Genomic DNA, 26,602 nt, shown 5'->3' on the forward strand with positions numbered 1-26,602 from the left:
ACCAATTCAGAAAGAATAATTAATGGTTTTTTATCATTGTTCCCACAAATGATGCCATTGATAATTTTCTAAAAAATCCAAGTAGCTTAAAAGCAAGGCTTGTGTCTTAAATAATCAGCTAATATCTTGGTTCTGGTAATCTAATCCACTTGGTTAAGATGGTTGTTAATCGATATCTAGTGCTTGGGAAGCTAAAATGACCTAAGATTGACACCTATAAAAATTTTATTTTGATAGATTTAGGGACTTTTTTATATTTAAGTAAGTATATTTTTTAGAGAAAAAACAATGATATCTTAGGGAGAAATTCTAAAAATAAACATACAATTGAAAATGGAGATTGTGAACCTACTTTTATTGAAGGATTCATAGGGTTTTTATAGTGTGTAATTCTTGTCCTAATAATATTATCGAGGAAAAATATCTTTGACACATTCATTAAAGATTGATAAATATCCCATATAAATTATTATTCAATGATAAATATCTCTTACATATCATTAACAAGAGATAAGATGCATGCTTTTTTAAATATTTTTATACACCTAAGAGTGTAGAGAAATGAATATTATTGGCCTCAACATCTTATGTTAAAGATTATGAGGAAAAACAAGCGGAGTATTATGGCTCAATATGAGACCTAGAAAGATTGTTTGTTCTATATAAATTTGAGCTGAGAAAGATGTTGAGTCTAACAGTACATAGCTGAGTTTAAGGATGCTAATTTTAGTAACTTTATCAGATTCATGTGTATTTGGACTCAATGTCTTGTTAAATCTGACAACTTAATAAAATATATATATATATATATATATATATATATATATATGAACTCTGTATATAGTTCATCCCAATAATATTAAATTATCAAGTCCTTGAATTTAAGCATAGATTTTAAGCTAAACAACATCAATAAAACACGCTTATCCAAAGGTAACACTGAACTCGAGACCTCACCTTTTTCCAAAGAGTAGCACTTTGAGAAGAACTGTTTTTTAAGCTCTACTTGAAAAGGAGATGCAAGCATGCATGGTTAATTAATTTGCTTAAATAATACCCTTTTAACTACCATCCTAAACCATGGCATTACCATGGGTTAGAGTGGGGCCCAAGGATATACAAGCCCCCATGTTCAGACAGAAAGACAGATCCAACAAACATTTCTCCACCGCAAGTTCACAATCCGTGATGCCACAGTTCAGTTCAGCGTATTGATTGATGGAATAGGGAAACCTGCCAAGTTCAACTCACGGGCTACCCTTATTTCCCATCCCTATCCTCCTCCTTTTCCTATATATAATCGAACCAAAACCGCCCCAAGAAGCAACAAAAGATAAATATAAACAAGAAGATCAACTGTCTCTCTGCCTGGTTTGTATTCCAAGAAATGGAGAGAGTCCAGAAGCTCTTTTGTGTGGCTCTATTGCTTGCAGTACTAGCCATAGCAAGCAATATTGCGAATGCCCAGAGTACCATATGCAAAATGCCTGTTGCTGGCCTCATGGCATGCAAGCCTTCTGTAACTCCTCCTAACCCCACCGCACCGTCGGCAGACTGCTGTTCGGCCCTCTCGCATGCTGACATAAACTGCCTTTGCTCCTACAAAAATTCCAACCTGCTCCCTTCCCTCGGAATCGACCCAAAACTTGCCATGCAGCTCCCTGGCAAGTGCAAGCTTCCTCACCCTGCTAACTGCTAGACTACCGATCGTAATCGATCCAAGGATATGTATCATGTCATAGACGTCTGCCAAAAGAGAAGATCATATATCAAGGAAGAGTATAATAAATCAGCTAAACTTCTATGCTCCTCTTGATCAGCGCTTTAGAAGTTGGCTAAGTACCAGCTAATTATCCTCCTGATTGTGATTTGATGTAATTCCTTGTTTGTTAGTTGATGAGTGTGTATTAAGCTTAAGTTAATCCAATGTTATCGTGAAAATTTGTGTCAGTACTGTGCTTGCTATCCACTGCTTGGTGCTTATTATCCCATGGAAGTCCCACTGCCTTGCCGTGCTTGGTCACTGTCATCTACAAGGTGTAAGAAGGGATCTATTATTGGCAGGAAAAAAAATATTTCACAATATATATATATATATATTGTGAAATCAATATTGGTAAACAATCCCCTACGACTAAGATTGAACATACACAAGGACAATGATTGAAACTAATTAATGGCAAAAAATTCAAGTGCTCCATGACCTAGGAACTTCTTTTTTTATTATTTTTGGCGATTTTAGGTTTTCTATATCCTGCAAAAAGCAAGGAGCCACAGGAATTGATCACGTACAAGAATTGCAAAATTCTTTTCATATGAATATTTCTAGGCTCTTGTAATTATCCTCATGGTGTAGGGAAAGTTGTCCTGATGTCTGAATTGATTACATGGATCATATCACATCAAATGACAGTTCAGTTTTATATTTTTTTAATTATTTTAATGTGTTAATATAAAAAAATATAGAGAGAGAAAAATAGATTCTTTGTAAACAAAATTAATTACGATTTTCTTTATCATATATGTCACAATATATCAAGACTGGCAACAATTGTAGAAGTACATACACGTGAATTAATTACAATGGAATATTTCAATAAGAAACGCAGTTAGACGTTCAGCCCGCTTGTACAGCTTCAGGTGTTCTAAGCGTAATTTCCCTTGCAACTTATGAAGAAATAACTGGTCTGCAGCTTCACGCATCGCCAGAAGAAACCCTTGATGAAGCTTCTTCAGAACTATAATTCCAGAGGTTTTTCAGCTCTCCTCGCACTAAAGCCAATAGGACACAAGTTCCTGGTAACAAAGTGAATGGAAGCAAAGTTTTGTGATGAGCAAATCAGAATGAAAATGCAACAGCAAATCAGAATAAATATATGTCCAGAAAGAAAATGCAATCACCCAATTACCTAGAGTACAAGGAACAAGATAGAGGAGTGCAGGTTGACCATGCCCGTTCATTAGATATAAGCCCAGGTACGTCAGGAAAAGACCTGAAACAGGAAAATCAGTGTCACAAAGGAGACAGATACCATAACACCAAGGTCCTTCCTCCACTCCCACCCCCCCACTCTACACTTTGACGAGTAAGAGAAAGGGTACACAAACTGAGAACCAAAGAAACTTGAACTCTGTTAAATTCTATACAAATAACAGATCAATTACAGTATTGTTTACAGGTATGTGGATTTCGGTGGTATATTTTCCACAGCTAATGATTGATGATTGAAAGAATTTCCACAATCAGTTGCAAAGTAAGAAAACACTACACATGTCAGTACTTAAATATCAAAAACTTCAGGTGCTTGGAATTGTTGCAAAGACCTGATTTGGACAAAGGACTGGAATCAGAATTCGTACTGCTCAGAAGTAACAAAATACTCTTGCAACAAAATATGGTAACATGTGCTGAATTTTGACTATCTATTTGGTAAATTTAAAACATTTACACCAAGGTGCCAACTAGCTTGGCTAATAAATCACTTGGTGCCATCCTAAAAAACCTAGGATTAAAACCTAATTTGCACTTGGGATAAGAAAAATATAGGAGGGGAAGGAGGGGAAGTTTACCCTGCTGTGTAGTGTACTCATTAACCAAAATAACATAGCATTGAAAATAAATTCACTGACATAATTGCAACTGAATTGAGATACAGCAAAGATTCTGCAAGAATGCTCACCGACTCCATAGCCAACTGTCAACCAAATAAAATATCCATTTGCTATACCCTTCTTGTTTGTTTTGTCGTATCTGAGACAAGCAACAGAAAAAAAATATGCAGCGTACGTCAGAGAAACTGTCCCACATCTAATAAATACAAGAAAATATACAAATATAGAATATTGAGAACGGGCCACCCATAACAAGGCTTAAGTCTTTTGGATAAGTCTTGTGGATAGAACTCAGACTCAACTATCTAATTCAATAGCATAAGGGAGAAAAATGAGAAATTGCCATAGAGAAAGTATATAGCTAAATACTCTACACACAAAAGGTTCTCTTTTGCGACCTCTGCATGACACAAGATCCAAAAGACACCGAATGACAACCATAGAAGGCTTTATAGAAAATTTTGAAAGATAATAGAAGAATTAGATCAAATTTAACGCATTACATATGGAAAATGAAAAAATGAATTCCAATAAAAGTAAAATAAATTTATCACATCATTTTTCGAGAGGATTGCACACCTTTCACTACTGTAAATTTCTCTGCAATCACTGTGCTAATGCACAATTTAAAAGCTATGTGAAGTTAGCACGCTACCTGAAAGTAAATGATACAAGCAAGCCAGGAAAAAGAATGTCGCCAAATCCAATCATGTCATAACCACCCCAAGGGTCAGCAAATCGAGGGATTCTTAAAAGCATCGGAATAGTTTCCCCGCCACTGTTGTCACCTCGAGCAACCTAAAGAAAGAGAAGGTAACTCAATACAAAAATTCATCCAGTTATATTCTAACAAACCCACCCATTTATGTCCCATCACAAGTTCTCAAACAATTTTACTGTTGAAGATGTATTCATATCAATGGAAAATTTATGAAGCAAAGAATCAAGGAGCAAACGGCAAATGGCACAAAACAAAAATATCATTAGTAACATTTTTACAGAATCAGAAGGGCTTCTTTGATATATGTCTTTGTGTGTCCAAATGTTGTACTGACTAGTGGAGTGCTGTAATCATGGTCTTCATTTTTCACTCTTAACTTGTCTATAGTAAGTCACATTAGATGTTGTACAGACAGGTATGACCATGGCCCATTTGCATGTAATGGACTAAAATGCACCAGTATGAGATTCAAAAACCTATTAATCAATGACAACAGCTGAGAAGGAACAGGGAAACAACAGTCTCTCTTTCACTTTCCTGAGCATTTAAGGCAAAGGCAACTCCAAGAAAAAGGAAGCAATGGTAGAAGAACGGGTGCAAAGGCGTATGAATTTGAAGGAAAATAAAAAGGAAGAGATGTGGCGAATTTCTACAATTGAGTTCTAAGAAAGATGAGACTGCTAAAAAAAACAGCCAAATGTAGGGGTGACAAAAGAAAATAGAAAAAACTTGTGCTTTCCAAGGGCAGATCCCTCCATAGCAATCATTAGCTTTTGGCTAAATAAACTTAACTCATTCCCAAGATGTTAATCCACACAAAAAAAATACCCAGCTGCAGAGAATACTTTGAAAGAAACTATACATCAGCGTAATATAAACTCAGTCATGATTTTGCATCTCCCCAGAGTACAACTCAACTCAATCCATTTAGTCATGTTTAAGGCTAAATATTTGGCAAGCTAATCCAACATCTAATCAATTTCCACCACTTCCAGTGAGATCATTTTAGGTCTACCTCTATCATTCTCTTACATACATTCAACTCAATCCAATCCTGCTTCCATGCTATATTGTAAAATGACCAAAGCATCTCAACATTCCTTCACCAACTCTTCCTTGACAAGATCGAGCACCATCTCCAACTTTTATCGAATGGATTCATTTCTTATCTAGGCGTTTCTTGAATCATTTAATATTCTCATCATAGGAACACCAATTACATAACATGTTGCTTCACCACTGTCTAACACTCACTGCCATTAAGCATTGCTGGCATAAACAGAGTCTCGTACATTTCATCAGTCTAACCTTTTCCGTAATAATGCAACTTAAGTGCAGTAACAGTCCATTAAATAATCACCCTTTAAATGACTCCACAAGTATCATTTTATCCATATGTACTTCCTTTTATGTATAATGCAACTTAAGTGCAGTAACAGTCCATTAAATGATCACCCTTACACATTGCAACTCTACATCAACCAATCTTACAAAATTCACAATTGCTGAACTTTAAACTCTCCATCTTCTTTACACTGGATCAACAAACAGAGTCTTCCCTGCATTTGGTCTCAATTTTAAGTTTACGTCATTTTCATACATCTATCAAAAACAAAATTTTAAGCACTATAACCACAACTATCAGTCTTTTTCAATGACGTAAACTTTCCATGTTCAATCTAAAAGCAATGCAGAATGTGTATGAACATACAGCAATGATGTCATAAACAACACAATGGTAAGGAATGTTTAACATACAGCAATAATACTTACCGCAATCATAACACTCTGATGGAATATTATTGGTGACAGAAAGACCCAAAAGATGTCATAAACAAATGCACAACAAAGAAGTACTGTAGCAACCTGAGTCACCATAGAAATATCAGATAAGAAAGAAAAAAAAAAAGTCAAGCAAATGCCATGAATGAACAACACCATGAATGCTGACAAAATAAGAGCAAAGGTACCTTAATATTAGGTAATCGAGCCACCTGCAAGACAGTTATCATCAAGCAAATGCCCTGACAACAAAAAAGTCATTATTTATTGAAGAGCAGGAGAGTAAAAATGATCTAGACAATGTACAAACATCCTCAACGGGTCATATATAGAATATATTGCATCAAACCACTAGTTCCTAAGCATTAAGAGAATATGTCCTTGTTCTTTTATTTGAAAATGAACACATGCTGGTAGCAAGAAAACTAAAAAGCCAAAAGCCACAAAATAGGGAGGCTTCCAGATTTATGGGCCTGAGACCATCCGTTTACAGTGATCCCAAAATGCAAACCACAACAGATTCTAAGTCAACCCTCGTGAAGATGAAGAGTAAGATCTCAACTCCACGTCATTTTGGCTACATGATCAAGAAATGAATATTTAAAACCATCACAGCATAAGAACAGTCCTGAACAAAAAATTGCACACATGCTTTACGCAATGAAATTGAATTGCATCAAATAAATAATCCAGAGGATAGACCAGACACATCAACCAGATATGCAATTATAACTTGAATGAGATGACCTAATAATCTTTCTAGGAGCTTGGTCAAACTTAACAACTAAAGTTATTTCCACACAATATAACAATTGATCAATAAACTAACCTTGTTTACAAGTATTAATAAATGAAACTTACAAGAATATCCTGCCCAGCCCATGAATATGATGCCTGCCGATTTGTAGCCCAGAAAATAGCAAATGCCACACAGCAGAATAATACAATAAGTGATAAAAGAGAAGTTTCTCCAAGAAGAGGTAAATTTAGCTTCTTCCGTCCACAGTTTTTGCATATTCTGCTCCACATATAAGAAAAGTGAGTAGCATGAATGCAGTGTATAACATAAAATCCACAAGCTCACCAGTTCACAAATTAAGAAAAGCAAAAAATCAAGTACCAGTATACCTTAAAATAACTGTTGTTATGCAATTGTGCATCCCCTGAAGAAAAAAGAAAATACTTCAATAAGCATGATGCAGAATTAGTTGCTGCCCATTAAAAATGTTTTTAAAATTAAATGAAAAGAAATGTGTATAAATTAATTTGTATACAAAAGAAGGATATTTTATTAGAGGAAAGAAAACTAATACTCAAAAGGAGAATACAACATCCTATCAAATAACAAAATGAAACAGCTAGTTTAGAATAACAAAGCACTTCGAACCCTTTGCATATCTGCTAAAGCCGTGCCACCGTATCTGCTAAATATTAGCAAAATAAATGGTTTTCAGTGAGTTTACATGCAGTTGTTTTCTAAGATTATTTAGAGATAGATGAAGGTAGTTGGGAAGATGAGGAAAAAATAAAGAAGAAAGAAGATAAAGAGAAAGAAAGGTTTTGAAATGAAGTAACAGTTCATTACATCTATCAGTAGTTCATATCTCATATATATAAGAAAAGAGTATAAAATTACTTTACTACCCTTGATTCCACTCTATAAATAATAAACGCGCCTAACAACATTTGCACTTAATGATTCAGACAGATTATGGATAAGAGCTTTAATCAGTGTCCATTGCATTCTAACATGCATTAAACGCACCTAACAACATATGCACTTAATGATTCAGACAAACTATGGATAAGAACTTTAATCAGTGTCCATTGCATTCTAACATGCATTGGCCATGTGTCAGCTGAGTGTCTAAAATCCTAAAAGAGAAAAGATATGTATTTTTCAACAAAAATGAAACATTATAAATGCGCCAAGAAAATGGAAAAAGCAATTTTCCTTCTTCAAACCATGGGCAGAGAAGTGGAAGTATGACATGCAGGAATTAAACTGACCAAGCACAGCTTCAGATCCACTCTATTATATCTTTCTGTCTGTTATTCTTTCAAAAATGGTACCATTCCCAAACAATAAGCTCAAATTACAGTTTCATGAAATTTTCAGTTGGAGTTCATCAAATATAACAAGCACTTGTTTCAATGCTTTAATATTAGCAATTCGCCAAAAAGGAAATTTGTACCTCAATACCACCAATGCAGAAGAGTACGATCAGCAGCCAGACAAACCAGCTTGACATGAAGAAGTAAAGTAGCAACAAAAATGCAGATGCTGTTATCACAAAAACTACTGCACTCTTCACATCAATATCAAGGAAATCTTTCTCAGCGTTGTCTTTGAATGCTGAGACATTGGAAGTTTCCTGGCCAATGAATGGGGGGGGTATTCAAATACTTCTCGACTAAGCATAATTAAGCAATAACAGAAGCATTTAAAAAAGAACAGGAAAAGGAATATACATGCATACATAGACACGTATACACACACGCGCATGTGTGCACGCATGTCAAGGAGATCAAGAACATAAATAAAGGCAAGTAAATGTCCATGAAGATTTTGCTTCAGGTGATGGAAATACCCATGTCTCATTCTCATTCCAATACACCTTTCTTTCAGTGGCATTCTACCCATAGGTGAATTTATAAGTATCTAAGGTGTTCGGGGATATTTTGCGAAGCATAAAGTGGTACCAATGCTTTCAATTTCTATGGCTTAAAACACGTTTAAGAAAATCTAAGGGGTACCTGCTTCTTTAATCCTTTAACATTTTCTTAACTCGATTTGATCCTTTCAACTTCAATTTATCCTAGTTAGTTATCTAAGCTACATAAAAAAATATAATCAAATACATTGTTCCACAATACCCTCTCAGTATCTATTCCAATCGACATATCACTGGTTAAATAATATTTGTTGAATATTGTACTTGATTAGGAATTTTTAAATAATTCCAATACTGAAAAGAAGAAGAATTAAAGTTGGAAGACTCAAATGAAAAGTGCAAGAAGAAAAAGGACTAAAATCTGATAATTTCATTTCCCAATCTCTTGACTGGCAACAAAGCCAGACCAGAACTGCTTGGGAAACCATTTGCAGCGAAAGCCAGTTTACAGTGTGTGTAGGGCGCAAAAAAACAAGTTTGGCTAGGAAAGAAGAACATGGCTTACACCTGCAAAAGATTTGGTTCACCAAATGGGGATATGAAATTTGGTTCTGCAGAAAAATAAGAATCAATACAATAATTCTGGCTGGAAGTGTTTCTCTTTGTAGAAGTGAAACAAACTAAATGTGATTGGTAACTACAATAGGATGTTCTGTAGAGTGATTCCCATTTCATCCAGTTCTATTCAATTCAACAATGGAACAAGTGAACTTCTATTTGTAGAACCATCTCATATCTTTCTTGTTTTGGATTCACAAAATCAAAGTATTTTCATCAAAAGTGTTGCCAAACAATGATCTTTTAATAGAAGCATATCCAACAAATCCCAATTACTTGTTCCAATGCATGATCCATACACATTCTAAAGTTAACTTCAATAAGTAAACACTATCTTACTGTTCACTATCAAAATGTCCCATAAAAATAAGAAAAACCAAATTAATATGCATCAAGTAGCTTGACAGAAAAATATATCAAAAAACTAGAAAGGTGAAGAATGATGGAAAATATAGACTTCTAAAATGTAATAGCAGATCCCCAATATGTTATTCACAACACATATATTCTTACTGGGTGATGGAAGAATTTAAAATGAATTGATCTGTTTACTCCTTGATTAGTCCGTAAAGAGAACATCTCTACAAGAGAATTTATGGACTCATATCACGACCATTTATTCTCACCTGACAAACAAGGGCTTTCCAGTTCGCACTAGTTACAGGACATTTACTTGCTTTAAGCTATTTTTGTAACAATGGCAATCCAGCTAAAAACCCATCCCATAGACAGGGAAAAGAAGAGCAAAGAAAGGGGATAAAGATGCCAACAACTTGAGTGTAGACTTGAAGACACAAATAAGAGTGCATGTTAACCTTTGGTGACAATTCATTATAACGCTCCTCGGCCTCCTTAGAAGCAGCTATCTCAGACCAAAGTGAAGCACAGACAACTGTTCCAACGGCCATCATCCATAAGAATATCACTGACAAATCCATTGGAGGTCGAACAGGTGCATAGAACAGAAGCTCCACTGTATTATGAAAATCCATATAAAGAATTAGGAGTGGTATACATGCTGTGTTTGTGTTGAGTGAGGGTTTGGGTGGGAGCAGAAGGCAGAAAGAGAGACTGCATGTTGTTTTTCAAATTTTGAAGGGCAAAGAACAGCTAAAACTAATGTGCTCTCATGCTTAATTCAATTTATTAACTATGCCTCTGTACAATCATTGACATTATATAAAGAAAAAATAAACATTATAACAGTTCTGGTGCAAAGCCTAAACATGACCGTATTTCCATTTTTTCTACCTAACTAGTGATCTTCACCCATCACCTCACTTTCCTATCTAACTCATACCTACATGCAACACAAATCATCCTGGCTTCTTTTGAAGGTCTCATAGTGTACGACATTGCTAGATAAGCATACATAATCATGACAAAACTGTAAGAACTCAATGGTCACCTTTCTGTCCATCCACAATAGATCTGTTCAGAGATTCACCCCCTGACTTTGGAATCAGTACAACGGGGATTGACACATCTTGGGCAGAACTATCCTTTTCACAACCCATCTCGGCAAGCTCTAAAAGAATAAATTCAAACACAAAGAAACATAAGTTACAATCAATTCAAAAGGCAGGATAAATGACCAACTCCCCAACATTCCAACAATCTAAATAAACTACAACCTTCTTTGTTATTTATCACCAACAGAGCTGCTGCACCTCCGGACTGAGCAACTTTAGCCTTTGTTGTGAAGTCACAGTCACCGCGCACAGCCATGGCAACAGAACCAGATAGCTGCAGAACAGGAAAATAGCCATACCATCCTTTATAATTCAGAAAATTTTATGGATGAAGACCAATAGAATTGTGACAATACACGACTCCCTCCCTCAAAATTTCATTATTCAAAACCTTATGACACCACCAACTACATTTTCTATTCCCGGTTGAAAGCACTCAGATAGGCAAAAGAGCAGCGGAAAAACCTTACCTTGGAAGAAGAAGGCGAACAGCTATTTAACGGATTAGAGAAAACAGCAGTTAATCTGACACCATTTCTCTCCTCTTTTGGAAGAAGAGCTCCAAATCTTGCAGTTATCCCGGTCAAAGTCTCACCTCCGGCACCATTAACCCAGTTCTTAACCTTGACCTACAACATTTTAGGTCAAAAAAACAAGTTCCATAACCAAAATTGTCATTTGCATTTATCAAATTTGAGACCGAATTCAGAAAATGTGAAGAAATCAATAATGCGAGCGAACCAAATTGTACGGATGGTCGCAGGCAGGGAATTTGGGGGAATCGCCGTCGTGAGAAGCTTCCTCAGCAAACGAGAAACCGATCAGAAAGAAAATGCAAAAGAAGATTGTGTGAAGAGAGCGACTTCTTCTTGAAGGAAAAGCCATGGATGGCTATGAAAATTGAAAATGGAAAACCGGATTTGAAATGCAGAAATTAAGATATTGAATCTTTTTCTCTCTTTTTCTTGCTTGTGTTGAAGAAGAAGGAAAGGGAAAGGGGAGAGCGAGTACTCGGTGAAGGAAAAATAACGTCTTGATATGACGAGACACGTCTCATGTTTGATCTTCTTGTTACGTGTTAATTATCAGACTAATAGCATCCCACTTTGCGTGCACAAGGCAAGAGACAAAGGTGGGTAATTTTGTTATTTATACTGTACTTCTAAAACTTTTTTAAAAGTTCCTGACGAAACCCTAATTTAGAGTATATTTATTTTTGTTTTTTACAAAAAAAAAATTAAAGATTTTTTATTTTTTTTTTAATTTTTTTTTGTATTTTTATATTGTTTTAATATGATAATATCAAAAATAAATTTAAAATAATATATATTATTTTGATACATTTTTAAACGAAAAATACTTTAAGAAGCAACTTCTATCACAATATCAAATAAGCTCTTAGTCTCATTTTAGAGAGTGTTTGAGAATGTGATAATATTTGTTTTTGAAAGTGTTTTTCATTTGAAAAAATATCAAAATAATATTTTTTTTTATTTAAAAAAAATTATTTTTGATATCAGCACAACAAAACAACTCAAAAACAAAAAAAATTAGTTTCAAACAAAATAAATCAAAATTTTAATAAACATGTAGGCAGCTGCATTTCCAAACACATTCTTAAGAGGTTGCTTAGTGTTGCAATTATACCTACTTACATTTTGGCGCATTTAAAAGTGTATTTGGCATGAAAAAAATGTTAAATTAGTTTTTTTAATATTTTTCAGTGATTTTAATATGTTGATATTAAATAAAAATTTATAAAAAAATTATTTTTATATATTTTCAAAAAAAAAAAAATATTACAACACAATACTAAACTCATACTAAATCTTAAACATATAAGTTTTATCCTGAAATATTGCTTCTTTTTTCAATAAAATACATTGCTAACATAAAAAACATTAAAAAAATGACAAATACATTGCTAACATGTTTTTCAATAAAAAAAAATATTTTTTAACCATGAAATTAAAATATGATGCATATTGAATGATACTTTTTTAAAATATTAAGATAGTAATATATTAGATAAAAAAAATTCTAAATATTAAAACGATGATATATTGAATTGACCTAGACCAACCCTAGTTAAGTTGTGATATTCACAATTCAAGTCATGAGATAATGATACGCATAAAAAAAATATATAGAAAAATCATGAAACTTAATTTCCAAACAACCAGTGTTAGAAGATAAAATTTTAAAAAATCAATTAAAAAAAAAGCAGCTTGAATCAACCTGAGTAAATTAGTCAGACTCGCGTCACAAGTTATGAGAACATGATAACTCAATGGGAAGCAAGTTGAAAAACAATCTATACAACCCAACTCTTAATTAACCCAATGTAGTTGAAGGATGCAATTGAGAGAAAAAAAAATCAAGTTTAAAAAAAAAAGACAAAAAACCCAAGTCAATTCATGGTATTCCGTCAAACCTGTGATACGGGTTATCAAAATGTGATAACCCCATAGAAAGCAAGTTGAAAATCATTACAAATCACAATCAACCCGATGTTAGAGGATGAAATTATAAGGAAAAAAAATTAATTTTAAAAAATAACAAAAAAAGACTTGCATCAACTCGGGTTACCCTAATGAACTCGTGACAAAGGTCATGAGAATGAGATAACCTCAAAGAAAGAAAAATCAAAGAAATTATGAAGATCAATTTCTAACTAACTTAATTATAGAGGGTGAAATTAAAAAAAAAATATTTAAAAAGCAACCAATGAAAGGACCCAAGACAACTTAAGTTGTCTCTCTAAACCTATAAACCTGAGTCATGAGACTGAGACAACCCAATAGAAAAAAAAAATAAAAAAAATATGAATCTCAATCTCAATCAACTCAATATCAAAGGATAAAAAAAAACAAATCTATAAAAAAAAGGCCCAAAAAAGCATGGGTCAACCTCAACAAACCTTTCAAACTTCCAACCTAGATCATGAGAAAGAGAATAAAAAAACACAAAGTTAAGTTTCCAACTAATCTAATGTTAAAGGATAAAATTAAAAAAATAAAAAAATAAGGCCCAAGTAAACCTGAGTTAACTTGACAAACATGCAAGGTAGGTTATGAGACCGAGATTAACCTATAGAAAAAAAAAATCATGAAGCTTGGTGCCTAATAAACCCAATATTGAAAAAATAAAATTGAAAAAAAAATAGTTGGTAAAAATAGCAATAAAAAGAACGATGATCATATTTGTAAAATTTAGCCCAAAATCCTTAAATTTAATGTTTAATTGTGTATTTCCTAACCAAAAATAATATTTTAAGAGAAAAGGTGTATAAATAAGGGTGAAATCCCTAGTTAATTTATGAAAAAATCTCAGCTGAAATAAGAAAATAATTCTTTCTTTTTAAGACTAAACATACCGCCCATTAAGGAGAAAATATTGAAAAGCATTTATTTTCTCCTCCATTTTTCTTTAAGTCCTCTTAATTTATATGATATGGGGTTAGAAGTTTGGAGGTTTGAGAGAGATAATGTGCAAATTTTGGAGAGGAAGAAGGAGTCCTCATAATCCTTGCAAAAGACTGATTCATTTGGGTTATTAGATAGTGGCGAAATGATACTTTTACACTAAATGCACTTAATTTCTTGAATTACAATGGGGGATTGAAAATCTCAGTTTTGGGAATTATAAGGGTTCATGTAAATTTTTATATGAATGCCAAATTATGTAAGTTTTAATTAACTAGGTTTTCAATGGCATGGTTAAGGACTTAATCGAGGAGTTAAAAACCAATTTTGGAAAATTAAAGCCTTAAATGGCCAACTTTGACTAGGTATTTTAAAAGGTTTTGGAAATTAATTAAATTGTGTGATTTTTTATGAGATTATTGTGTGATAATTGAGAAGGACTCTATCTAAAAAAGACTTTGTCACAAAAAAAAAAAAAAAACTCCATTTTACACATATATGATTAATGGAACAATATTGAAATGACATTAAAACACACAAGGTGTTATAAAATTGACACCCACAAAAATTTGGCAATTCATTTTGGAGAGTTCTATGGGTGGAAATCAAGGTGGGAAAAGAGAAAAAAAGATTCATCAGAGCTAAATCGAACCCCTTTATCGACATGCATTGCACATAGAGATATACCGCGTTAAGATGATTCAGATGAAACTAAGAAAAGGCATGAACAGACACCTTAGGCCATTGCACACGCTGCCCAAGTGCGACAACTAATTAGTACTTAAAAATATATTTTTATCAAGATTTTATATCATTATTTTGCACTTGAAGTATCAATAACTCTTTAACTAAAGCATGTTTTATAATAACATATATAATAATATAAGATACCTTTAATTTATGGTAAATGTTCATCTTAAATGCAGGCCTATCACATAAATAAAAGGATTGATTAAATGGTTAATTTAGATTTGTGTTATATAGCACTTGGTATAACAAATGTTTGGCACTTTCATAGCCGGTATAGTATAATCTACACATGTCCTACGAAAAAAACTTGATTTGTTGTTAACATAAGTTAACATCATGAATTCCTGACAATATTTAAAAGTATGGTGTTACTAAAAAAGATAATTAATATGATTAGTTTAAAAATTTATAATGAACTATTAAGGATAAATCATCCGATTGGAACCTCCTTTGTGTATGGTTTCTTGATTAATAAAAAGAGTTTATACTATACTTATTTTTAATACTATTAGTAGATCCTTTAACCTTGACAATTGTTTTATCATTGTTTAATTCTTACATCAATATCCCATAAAATTCTCATAAACTCTTTTATTTTATTAAAATATATATTATTTATAATTTATATAGTTCACTTCCCTGTGGTTCGATCCCGATCTTGCCGGATTATTTATTACTTCGACACTCCTGCACTTGGGAAAAGACATCAATCTTTTGGTCATGTCAACAACCTCTACCACGAGCTAATGACTTTTCCCAATTTCTCTTTTCCATTCAAAAGAGTCCTTGAATTGGCAAGTTTCAATTTCATCTCTCAAGCTTTAACTATTTTAAATCAATGAAATATTTTTTCTATATTAAGCATCAACAAAATGCTAATTTCTTTTCCGACAGCATGAAAATCCAATGCAAAGCTAGCTAAAGCAAACAATCAGGTCCGATTATGGATCAAACAAATATAAAAGGGATGAAGAAAAAAAAAATTGACCGACCAAAAAAATAACAAAAATGCCATATAAAAATAGCTAAAGAAATTGAAAATTTTACATAAAATACCACATTTCTATACTGATTTCTACCATAGAAAAAGTCATTATGTTTTTCATGTTTTAGTATTTGTTATAAAAAGGATAACATAATTTGTTAACTCCATCTTCCATTAAAAATCAATCAATCATACCATCTTTAGTTATTTTTATTCTTTAATATACTTTTTTCCCCAAATTAATTTGTTTAAGATTGACGATCAAGTATGCATTACATTAAATATTTCAATATAAATTGGTAAAAAAATACATGTTTTAGTTGACAAATACAAAAAAACTAAATATATGTTGGTTTAAGGAACCGAAATCGAGTAAGCTTGGTTGAATATTAAAACTATCATGATACCACACATGAACATTAGCTTCCAAAGATATTAAAAAAAACCTAATTATCCTAAAGAAATTATTGTTAACCAAGACTCAGAATATTATTCATCACAATAGTATAATGATAAAATTGCTCATGACAAAAAAAAAAAAACCCTTTAAACTAGGCATCATAGAGAATATAATATTTTTATTATGACACATTTATCTTTTACAAATTGACCTAGGGTTAGATTAGTCATTTTTATTTTTTTACACATTAAAATTTTTAATTTAACTCTATAAGAAAATATTATAATGCCTATTACTTTGGGGCGTTTTGATCTTTTGTTTTTCTTTTTTCATAATAATGTCCTTTAAAGATAGAATTAACATGACTCTTTCGCAAAGTTTTTTTTTTAGTTTTTACATTGTTTTTTTTTTCCTGTAAATCATAAGGTTATTGATGAGTGTTATTGTAATATACATATATTAAATATTATTAAAAAACATGATGATGTGGGAACGTGGAAGGCCTTCATGTTGTTTGGGCAGCGAGTATAGCCTATTTTGCTACTAAATACTACTTTCTAAGACGGTGTTTGAAAGATCTCAACGTTCTCAATGGGATGAGGTGGCACGTGACCCTAACCCTTAACAGGTGTCATGTCCCCGACCATTTTTCCTTTTCTCTCTCCACCACCTCAAATTTAGTGCCAACTCGTGTAATTTGTTTCTCCTTCATATTTAGTCCATGTCTTTTTGATTATTATTTTCTAATTTTGAATAATTTATACAATTAAATATATATTTTTAATGTCAAATTTACCACTTTTTAATCTATAAATATTCTATCAAATTGCAAATGGTTTTCTATTTCACCCTTATGATTTTTTAATTTTTCAAATTTGATGTCTATTTCTTTTGTTGTTATTTGTTTTGTTTGAGATAAATTTTAAACTTTAACCAACAATCACCCACTTCTCCACCAATGAAATGCAAGGCAAAGCAACCAATGGTGGATGCTAATGTTTCCATCAAAGTTTATAAATAGCTTGAGTTAATAGGTAAACAAAACAAGTAACATTTTCTTAAACTTAACACATTTTGTCCACATTTATTTTCTCAATTCGGGTGCATATTATTTTTATAATACATGTACTAATTTAAGCATTGGAGAATCCTTTATTTTATAAAGGATTTGTTATTTAGAAATATTTAAACTTAAATACAAAGCCCATAATCAAGCCTTATCTTGGTCTATAATTGCAACTTGTGAAAAACCCATTATCTATATGAGGTTTTTAACAACTTCATCATATCTACAACAATGTTAACTATGTTCGAAGACATCTAATAGTCAAGACAATGCAAATTTAAGTGATATATATAATAGAAAAAACAAAATTAGAAATAGAAAACATCAATACAAAATATGAAAGTCAAAATTATAGAATAGACTTTCACGTATCATAAAAATCATACTCAATCTTTTACTGAAGAGCAAGACTCGGTGTATTAAGAATTGTTGCAGTGTGCCGATGTTTTTGTCGTTTATAATTAAAAGGAAACGGTTGATATTTTGTAGGTAAAATGATATTTTAATGGGGTTTATTTGACATTATCAATTTGTGTGAGGTAAATTAGTTTCTTCATATTTTTATTGCACAGTAGAATTATTAATATACTTTTTAAAACAAAAAACTTAGGGGAAGTAGGTGTTTTTGTCTCCTTTTTTTCAAACAGTGTAATTACTTAACCACCCTTGCAATTTTGTTTTTCTTGAACTTTGGTCCATATGTGTTTTCATCATTTTAATTTAGCTTTTTTATAATTATTAATTATAGTTAGAGACATTTAGGTCTTTTAAGTTTATTAAAAAAATTATAGACCCGTGCAAATGCATGTATTATTGAATTAGAAAAGCCTGTACACTTTAGATAGCGTATGTGAGCTGCTATGTTCACCAAACAATATTTTTCACAATAGTATCGTGAGCACCACACCAATATATTTCCAATGGGTACATTGTCCATGCTAAAAGTTGTAGATTTATTTTACTTTAAATTGTTTTGTTTTTTATATTTTTCAATCATTATAATATATTTTTTAAAAAATATATTTTGAAAAATAAAAACAATATTTTAATATATTTTTAAATAAAAAATACTTTAAAAAAATAATTCCCAACTACATGTACCAAATAACTGCCGAAATAGATGCATGCGATGGTCTGTAAACAATTTTCTAGGAACCTATTAAATTAAAACAAATACAGAGGATGGAGTAGACCTAGTTACTATAGTACGAGGACCATGTATGATTTTTGGGTTTCAAAGCCAAACTAGAAAACCTAATACTATAAATACGTACTTATGCTAAGCCGCAGGCAAAGAATCAAAATAAAGAAATGGGAAGCGGGAAACCAGAAAGACACTCAAAGACAAAGGAGAAGAAGGGGTTATCTCTCAGAAACCCTAGTAAAAAAATCAACTCTAAGAAGAAAACGGGTATCAACAAGAAGACTGACCAATCCAAAAACGAAGAAAACCAGAACAAGAGCGAGGCTTCTACCCCAGCTTCAGCTTCCCAGCAGCTTAGTTTTTTCATAAACGAGTTTCAATCTGCCAATGGGGTTCAGCTTTCATCTATTGAGCTCGAATCAATTAAGGGTATTTCATTTCTTTTGTTTTCTTTTCATTTTTTATTGTTTGTGTTTGTTTGGATCCTGATACATTGATGATGCAGAGACCTGCTTTGTTGAGTTATCTCAAGAATCGGGTCACGATGTTATGGCCTTAGGGAGCCACATGAAGGCGGCTTTTGGCCCATCTTGGAAACAAGTTCTTTGTGAAGGGAAGTTGGTGGAAGGCATTATTGATCCAGGGAGTCCTTCTGTTCTTATTATTTCTACATCTGCCTTGAGATCTCTAGAACTTCTAAGGTCCGTTGTGTTTTTTCCTGTTCTCGCTAATTAGATAGATTTGAATTTAGCTAATTGATGTTAAGTAGTTTCTGTAGTTTTGAACACTTATTTTTTGAAAGCCTAACGTATTAACAAGTGAAAATCTTCTTTCTCTAGGGGTGTGCGCTCTTTGACGAAAGAATGTCATGCTGCGAAGCTATTCTCCAAGCATATGAAGGTCGAGGAACAGGTTATTTCTTGGTCTTTTCTAGCTCTTTATTTTTATTTTTGAATGGATACATATGTAGGTTTCCCTTTAAAAATATTCCTCTGGTTGATATTTTTTAATAAGAAATGTTAAAGCTTTATGATTTTCTAAGGAAATAGATATCTTTCGGTTTACATATTGTTTATGGTGTTTGTGAAAGTATCAGTCATTTTTCTTGATGTTCATATCCATGGATTTGTTGATTCTTTTTGCTCTTGAGCTGTGACAGTAGTCTGGTTATTACTAGCAGAAAATGGCCATTTCTGTTAATATTATATTGTTGACTATCCACTTCTGATTCGTTATTTGGGTTTTCACATGATTATAAGAATATGTTATCTTGCTACTATACACACGAGCTGTAAGTTTCATTCATCAAGTATTTGTTGAAGAAGAGAAGTGAAAATACTGTCTTACTGCTGTTACTCTTTTTCCTCTTTTATCTCGGGTTCCTGCTGTTTTCTCTTTGGGTTTTCCATTAAATTTTGCAACAATAATTGTGCAATTTTTACTTTAAAACATATCTAGATTTTTCTCTTTCTTTTTTGTTTCATCATATGTTCTCTATGTTGTGAAGTTGGGAAACGATGAAAGTTACAACAGATTATTGAAGGAGCTATCGATGCTGAATAATCATTTGCACGTCAGTCTGATCCTGAAATCACACTTATCATGACTATTTTTCTACTTTTTCATGCTCATTGGGATTTCTACGTGTGTTTTGATTCCAATCTACTTTAATGACCTCCAATGAGTCCGCAATGTCTGTTGTGAGATGTCTTGGTTTGTCATTTTTTACCCTTTATCATATGTTCACTTTGTTGTGAAGTTGGGAAACGATGAAAGTTACAACAGATTATTAAAGGAGCTATCGATGCTGAATAATCATTTGCACGTCAGTCTGATCCTGAAATCACACTTATCATGACTATTTTTCTACTTTTTCAAGCTCATTGGGATTTCTACGTGTGTTTTGATTCCAATCTACTTTAATGACCTCAATTGAGTCCGCAATGTCTGTTGTGAGATGGCTTGGTTTGTCATTTTTTACCCTTTATCATATGTTCACTTTGTTGTGAAGTTGGGAAACGATGAAAGTTACAACAGATTATTAAAGGAGCTATCGATGCTGAATAATCATTTGCACGTCAGTCTGATCCTGAAATCACACTTATCATGACTATTTTTTTACTTTTTCATGCTCATTGGGATTTCTACGTGTGTTTTGATTCCAATCTACTTTAATGACCTCCAATGAATCCTCAACGTCTGTTGTGAGATGGCTTGGTTTTTGATTTGTGATTTTTTCTATTACTTTCCTTTCTTTTGATTTTTTTGATGGCTTGGTTTGTGATTTTTTTGATGGGTTTGGATGTGATGCCAAAACAGAATATCAGAGGCTTTCAGCACTGGTGATATTTTGCACGTCAGTCTGATCCAAAATAAAAAAATTTATGCACTAATTTATCTAATTTTCACAACTGATCTCAGTCTGATCTGAAATGAAGTATTTTATGCACTAATTTGTTTATTTCACTACTGGTCTCATTAATCTTTTTGTTGATTCATGCTTTAGCACTTCCCTTTTCTATCATCATTCTCTTGGATTTTTGTTCCTGTTTTGAATTTTTGAAGTCCAGTCTCATCCAAAAATCTCACTGTTTTTATATTTATTTTTGTTTTATTTTCTAACTTCACTTCTGTCCATCAGCAATAAGTCCATGGTAAGATTGCATGATGTGTTTATTTGCAAGTTCGGGTATGATGACAAAACAAACTGTCAGAGGCTTCAGCACTGCTGAATTGTTATTTTGCACGTCAGTCTGATCCGAATAAAATGTCAGTGGTTCTGACTTACGTTGTCTGTTTCCTATGTACTCCTTTATTTCTTTTGAACAACTGGTTCACTGATATTTTTTGTTGTATGAATCGCTTTTTGCAATCTGTTTCTTTTTTACCATTCTGTCAATTTTATTACTGTCCAAAGTCTAGGTTGCGAGTTGCAAACAGACTTTGAAAGAATTTACACCAATATTTGACCTCAAAATGTGCCCCTGGATATTGTTTTGTTTATATATCTATATGTTTAATTACGGTTTTGAATTTGTTTTTCCCATCATTTTAACAATTTTTGTGATTTTTGATAAATCTTCATCATTTTCTGCGAGGTGAATACCTTTTTTTTTTTTTTTTTTTTAATGTTTGGGAGATGATGAGAAAATTAATCAGAGGCGCCAGCTCTGCTGAAATTCTATTTTGCACGTCAGTCTGATCCCAGAACATAGTTCTCTGTTTCTATCACATACAATACCATTCTTAAACCAAGGGACAAAATTCACTCTGTGGTCACTGGTATTTCATATAACTGATAACGGGATGTTGATAGTTTCGTCATTTTCTTATAGGTACATTACCAAATCAGTGGTCACTTTTTTTTTTCTTTTTTTGTCTGGCTTCCTGTTCTTCAACAATGGCATCTTCCTTTTCTTATATTTTTCAGTATATGTTCAATCTGCTCTTCACTTCTTGATGCAAACTCGTATAAGCTTAATAAAAGTGGACAAAAATGATCTTTTCAATTTCTTTTGGATGGCTCCTTAGTTATGACATGAAATAAGAGAGTTCTCTTACTTTTGACTGGAGTTTTTGTTTCATAACATGTTTAACCACAGCAATATAGAAAACCATCCAGGCCGTTCCTTTCAATTTCTGATGCTTTATCGTCAGGGATGATTATCTAAGGGATAATAAGTAAAGGAATATATCCTAGAACCATGGACATGGAAAAGGAAATAGGGAGATACCATTGAAGAGATTTAGTTTCTGAGGTTCAAATGGGTGGTTAATTAAGAGGCAAATTTCTTACACGTCGCCTGGGACAGGCTACCTATATCTACAAATCAAGGATGCTCCACTCTTATAAACAGAGATGAAAATGCTCCTATCTATATGTTGGTGTTCAAGAAAATTTCTATAATCTCTTCAGAGAAAAGCTTCTGTAATCTGTTCGGAGAAGAAATTGCTTTCTTGCATTCACTATTGGATGCATTAAAATTTCTGCTTGCATTCCATATTCTAGGTCTCTCATACCACTTCTGTTTTAACTGTGATTTTTTTTAATAACATTTATTTTCTTTCTGAAACTTCTATGGTCAATGCAGGTAGCCATGTTGAAGAAGCGTGTAAATTTTGCTAGTGGCACACCCAGCAGGTGAGTCATCCATGTATTATGTTAAATGAGCAATATAGGAATAGGAATCATACCAGTTTTGTTTGTTAAAAAACGTTGCTGACAGTCATGATCTGTAGAACATTATGGCCAAGGACACCTTATCGTTCTATGCCATAATATTTTAAAGGGTGGTGTTTTCTTTTTTTCTCCTGTTACTAACTACATTTCCATATTTCTAACGGGGTTAAAACATATTAGCTTTCAAATTTAATTAATAGAAATGAGTTCCTAATAATTCTTTCATCTTTACTATTTCAAGGATAAAGAAGTTGATCGACATTGAGGCACTGGGGCTTTCACGGTTAACAATGATTGTGCTCGACATGCACGCAGATGTCAAGGGTTATTCATTGTTTACCCTTCCGCAAGTCAGGTACAATCTGGTTTTGATTCTCTCTAATCTTGTTTGAGGTGATTTTATTTCCAACAATTTGTCTTATGAACGTCGCAAACCGTCGACCCTCCCCCTCTCTGTTCTCTTTCTGTATTCATTTTATTTGGCAGAGACGAGCTCTGGGACTTGTATAAAGATTTCTTCCATCAACGACTATTGCAAGGCCATCTACGCATCTGTCTGTTTGGTCCTATACCAAGCGCAAAAGGTAAGGAGTTCAAAGGTAAAAAGGAAGAGTCCCTACAGAACAAGTAACAGAACCACAGTTGCAAAGTTTGAGCTGTGTATTATTTTAAACTTTACTGGATCTCCAGTCGCTTCCATGAAATGTTATACCAGCTTTATCTGCTCAGTACTCAGAACTCCAATTTCCCATCACTTCAGATATGGAGGGAAAGAAACTTCCCTCCATTTATTTAAGCTGACCAGTACATTGTACTGCTTGGTGGGGTGAGACAACGTGGATACATCATTCTACATCATGTCCAAGGTTGGCTGTGACAAGATTCCAACCCATTTTCATGGTTTCTTGCTTATATATATAGATGCCTCGAAACCAGGGTAGCAAAAACTGAAAAGTAATGGAATGGCACTTTCACGTTAGCATTCCCCAAAATATTTGGGCAAGGCATGCTCGTCCATGGAGCCCAAAGCCTGGATCCTCACAAGATTTGACTTTAAGAGCCTCAAAGTCAAAGCAAAGTGGTTAGATTGGTCACTTCCCACTTCTATATGTTATTGTGGAATCACCAGCACAGCTTCTAGAAGTTGACTTGGGGTGTTTCATTATGTGTCCGAGGCTATTTGTTTTTTAAATGATTTTTTTAATTTTAAATTATTTTAATACGAGGTAACATATATATTTTTAAGCGAATTTTTTCATACATATAACAATCCTTAACAAACCTTCTGAAGTGATGGTCACAAATAGACTTCTCACATCAGTTTATTGCTGTCTAGAAATAATGAATTAAAAAAATAGTAGATATAAGGCAGTGTTTGGGATTTGCCTGTAAGGATTGTATGTTTGACTTTGATGGATGCTAAGGTCAATCACCAAGGTGATTTCAGTAAATGACTTTGCCTATAGTGATTATTCGTGATGCTCAACGAATGATGTTGTCACCACAATGGATAAAAGCTTTTATCCATCAATGAAAGAAAAGAAATAGAAAAGTCATTTAAAAAAAAGAAAGAAGGGTTCCCCCCCCCCCCCCTAAAATAGGGTTATTTTCAGTAAATGACTTTTCTATTTCTTTTCCTTTGGTAATTTAGCTTTTTTTCTTTTTAATTTGGTCCTTCAAAGTTATGCTTTCTTTATCCTTTACTGTTGGTTCTCTTCGGATTGCATTGAGTTGTCGAAAAATGTTCTACAGTGATATCAAGTTATGATTTTGCATGATAAAATTTTAAATTGTTGTGAAAAAATAAATTAAAAGAATGAGAACGAAAATTAACATTGATAACAACTAACATCAAAATTATGGATTCATTAAGTTTTTGTATTAAAACTTGATTTTAAGATTATAATAAGTTTTTCAATTTAAAAACAAAACTTCTAATAAAAAAAAAAAAAAAGGATGTATTAATAAGAGAAAGATATTTTGATTAAATAGACACCCTTTTAGACTTCAAATTAATAACAAAAAAAAAAAACTTGGATATTAATTTTAGTTTCTTTTAAGATTTTATGCAACAAGCAACATATATATATATATATATATATATATATATATATATATATAGTTTAAAAATACAATATTAATAATAAAAATTATAATTATATTTTAAACAATTATCTTTCTTATAAAAATTTTTAAGTGCATCTACCTCTCATCTTTGGTTTGCATTAATAATTCTTTTATAATTTATAATTTTTTAAACTTATTATATTAAACACATTGTATATTCTTTTTAATTCTCAATTAATGCCCCCACCCCCCAAAAAAAAATTAATCCAACCCACAACATAACATAACATGTTTAATTGGCTAGTAATTGCTAAGAAAAATGGTAACACAATGTTAATGCGCCAGTGGGTAAGGTTTTAAATGTCCTTCCCATTACATCCTTCATAATTTTGAATTTCTTCTTCATATTTAGTTTAATTTGAAATATTTATAATTCTAATTTTAAGGGATCACATGAGAACCTATTAATTTTGAGAAGTGTGAAGTGTAACTCAATTGGTCAGGTTCTAAGTTTGTTTTTTAAAGATTATCAATTTAAGTCTTATAATACTCGAGGCTACTTGAGACTTATATGGTCATTAACTTTAAGGCTCATGTGATTAGTTAAAGTGCGCACAAACTAGTCCGGACACTCACGTTAATAAAAAATATTATTAATAAAAAAAAACCCTATTCATGATTTTATAAGGATTTATTTTGGAGGGGAAATCTAAATTTTATGGACATATCTCCCGCCCTTAACATCAACGTTGATGTTTTCAAAAAGTTTCAATATGATCCCTTAATTTTTAAAAGTTTAATATCATGATGTATGATGATTTGGGAGGAAAAAGAATAAGAGAAAACATGAGAAAGTGAAAGAAGAAATGATGTGACAAAACGTGATTTACGATATATTTATCACATTTGATGATAATTACTGGATTTATTAGTTAATAAATACTCTAATAATTATTATTGTATCATCAAATGTCATAAAATTCACATTCCATGATTTGAAAACCTTTCTACACAATAAATACCATATCATTTAGTAAAAAAAAAAATTGTAAAACATTTTAAAACTCCTAGCATTGCCCTTCTAATTTTGAGGGATCACAAGAATAATTAACAATTATTTAAAAAAAATATATTTTTCTTACTACTCAAACTCCTATTTTATAACTATTTAATTTCGATGGGAAATCTATAACTTTCATGGACATATCTAAAAAAGGAAGATTATAGGTCGACTGATATGATATCCATTAGTGGTCAATCATGACCATTAATCATCCTCTTTTCAATTTTTAAAGATTTTGAGCTTTTTTGGGTAATATCACAATGCATGATGATATGATAGGGACCAGAGAGAGAGAGAGAGCATTCATTTAGGTATTTAATGGTCATGGGCTAAATTAGAAATTTTTGGAAACACCGAAGTTGGAATTAGAAAATTTAAATTATAGATTAAATATAATTTATCTCTTTTCTTTTATTTTTTCTGAAAAACTTGTCTGGTATTGTGATAATAATTATTATTTAAAAATATATTAATTTTATTTTTTAAAAATTATTTTTTAATATCAACACATCAAAATAATTTAAAAATATAAAAATTAATTTAATAAAATAAAAAATTAATTTTTTAAATGTTTTTAAAAATAATTTTAAAAAACAAAATCAAAAGGTTCAGAAATAAAGAGTAAAGAATATAAATTTGCGCCATCGGCAAACTATGCATGAAAATGTTTGTTTTTGAGGTAGCTTTTGTAGTTGTAATTTG

General features: G+C 32.2%; 2 protein-coding genes and 6 non-coding genes across 8 annotated transcripts; 7 read left to right on the forward strand and 1 right to left on the reverse strand.

The window, feature by feature from the left end:
• Positions 1-2,481: 2,481 nt before the first annotated feature.
• LOC118040567 (signal peptide peptidase-like 3) lies at positions 2,482-11,887 on the reverse strand. Its single transcript, XM_035047536.2, has 14 exons — positions 11,562-11,887; positions 11,291-11,449; positions 10,983-11,094; positions 10,757-10,876; positions 10,164-10,321; positions 8,311-8,490; positions 7,244-7,278; positions 6,977-7,133; positions 6,304-6,357; positions 6,107-6,199; positions 4,268-4,410; positions 3,681-3,751; positions 2,910-2,993; positions 2,482-2,796 (listed from the first exon to the last, which is right to left on the reverse strand). The coding sequence occupies exons 1-14, from the start codon at positions 11,703-11,705 to the stop codon at positions 2,696-2,698; spliced, it is 1,611 nt and encodes a 536-aa protein (XP_034903427.1). The 5' UTR covers positions 11,706-11,887; the 3' UTR covers positions 2,482-2,695.
• A 6,842-nt stretch (positions 11,888-18,729) lies between these two features.
• LOC118040560 (protein CMS1) lies at positions 18,730-23,498 on the forward strand. Its single transcript, XM_035047524.2, has 6 exons — positions 18,730-19,019; positions 19,096-19,291; positions 19,430-19,502; positions 22,682-22,731; positions 23,012-23,125; positions 23,257-23,498. The coding sequence occupies exons 1-6, from the start codon at positions 18,758-18,760 to the stop codon at positions 23,399-23,401; spliced, it is 840 nt and encodes a 279-aa protein (XP_034903415.1). The 5' UTR covers positions 18,730-18,757; the 3' UTR covers positions 23,402-23,498.
• Positions 20,097-20,180, forward strand: LOC118041754 (small nucleolar RNA Z122). The gene has a single exon (XR_004686368.1). It is a non-coding gene; the product is annotated as a small nucleolar RNA Z122 (small nucleolar RNA).
• LOC118041749 (small nucleolar RNA Z122) lies at positions 20,349-20,432 on the forward strand. The gene has a single exon (XR_004686367.1). It is a non-coding gene; the product is annotated as a small nucleolar RNA Z122 (small nucleolar RNA).
• LOC118041742 (small nucleolar RNA Z122) lies at positions 20,601-20,684 on the forward strand. Its single transcript, XR_004686366.1, has one exon. It is a non-coding gene; the product is annotated as a small nucleolar RNA Z122 (small nucleolar RNA).
• On the forward strand, positions 20,887-20,963 carry LOC118041767 (small nucleolar RNA Z122). Its single transcript, XR_004686370.1, has one exon. It is a non-coding gene; the product is annotated as a small nucleolar RNA Z122 (small nucleolar RNA).
• On the forward strand, positions 21,274-21,354 carry LOC118041761 (small nucleolar RNA Z122). The gene has a single exon (XR_004686369.1). It is a non-coding gene; the product is annotated as a small nucleolar RNA Z122 (small nucleolar RNA).
• Positions 21,722-21,799, forward strand: LOC118041738 (small nucleolar RNA Z122). Its single transcript, XR_004686365.1, has one exon. It is a non-coding gene; the product is annotated as a small nucleolar RNA Z122 (small nucleolar RNA).
• Positions 23,499-26,602: the final 3,104 nt, after the last annotated feature.

This window comes from Populus alba, chromosome 14, assembly GCF_005239225.2.
Source record: "Populus alba chromosome 14, ASM523922v2, whole genome shotgun sequence".
Taxonomy (NCBI): domain Eukaryota; kingdom Viridiplantae; phylum Streptophyta; class Magnoliopsida; order Malpighiales; family Salicaceae; genus Populus; species Populus alba.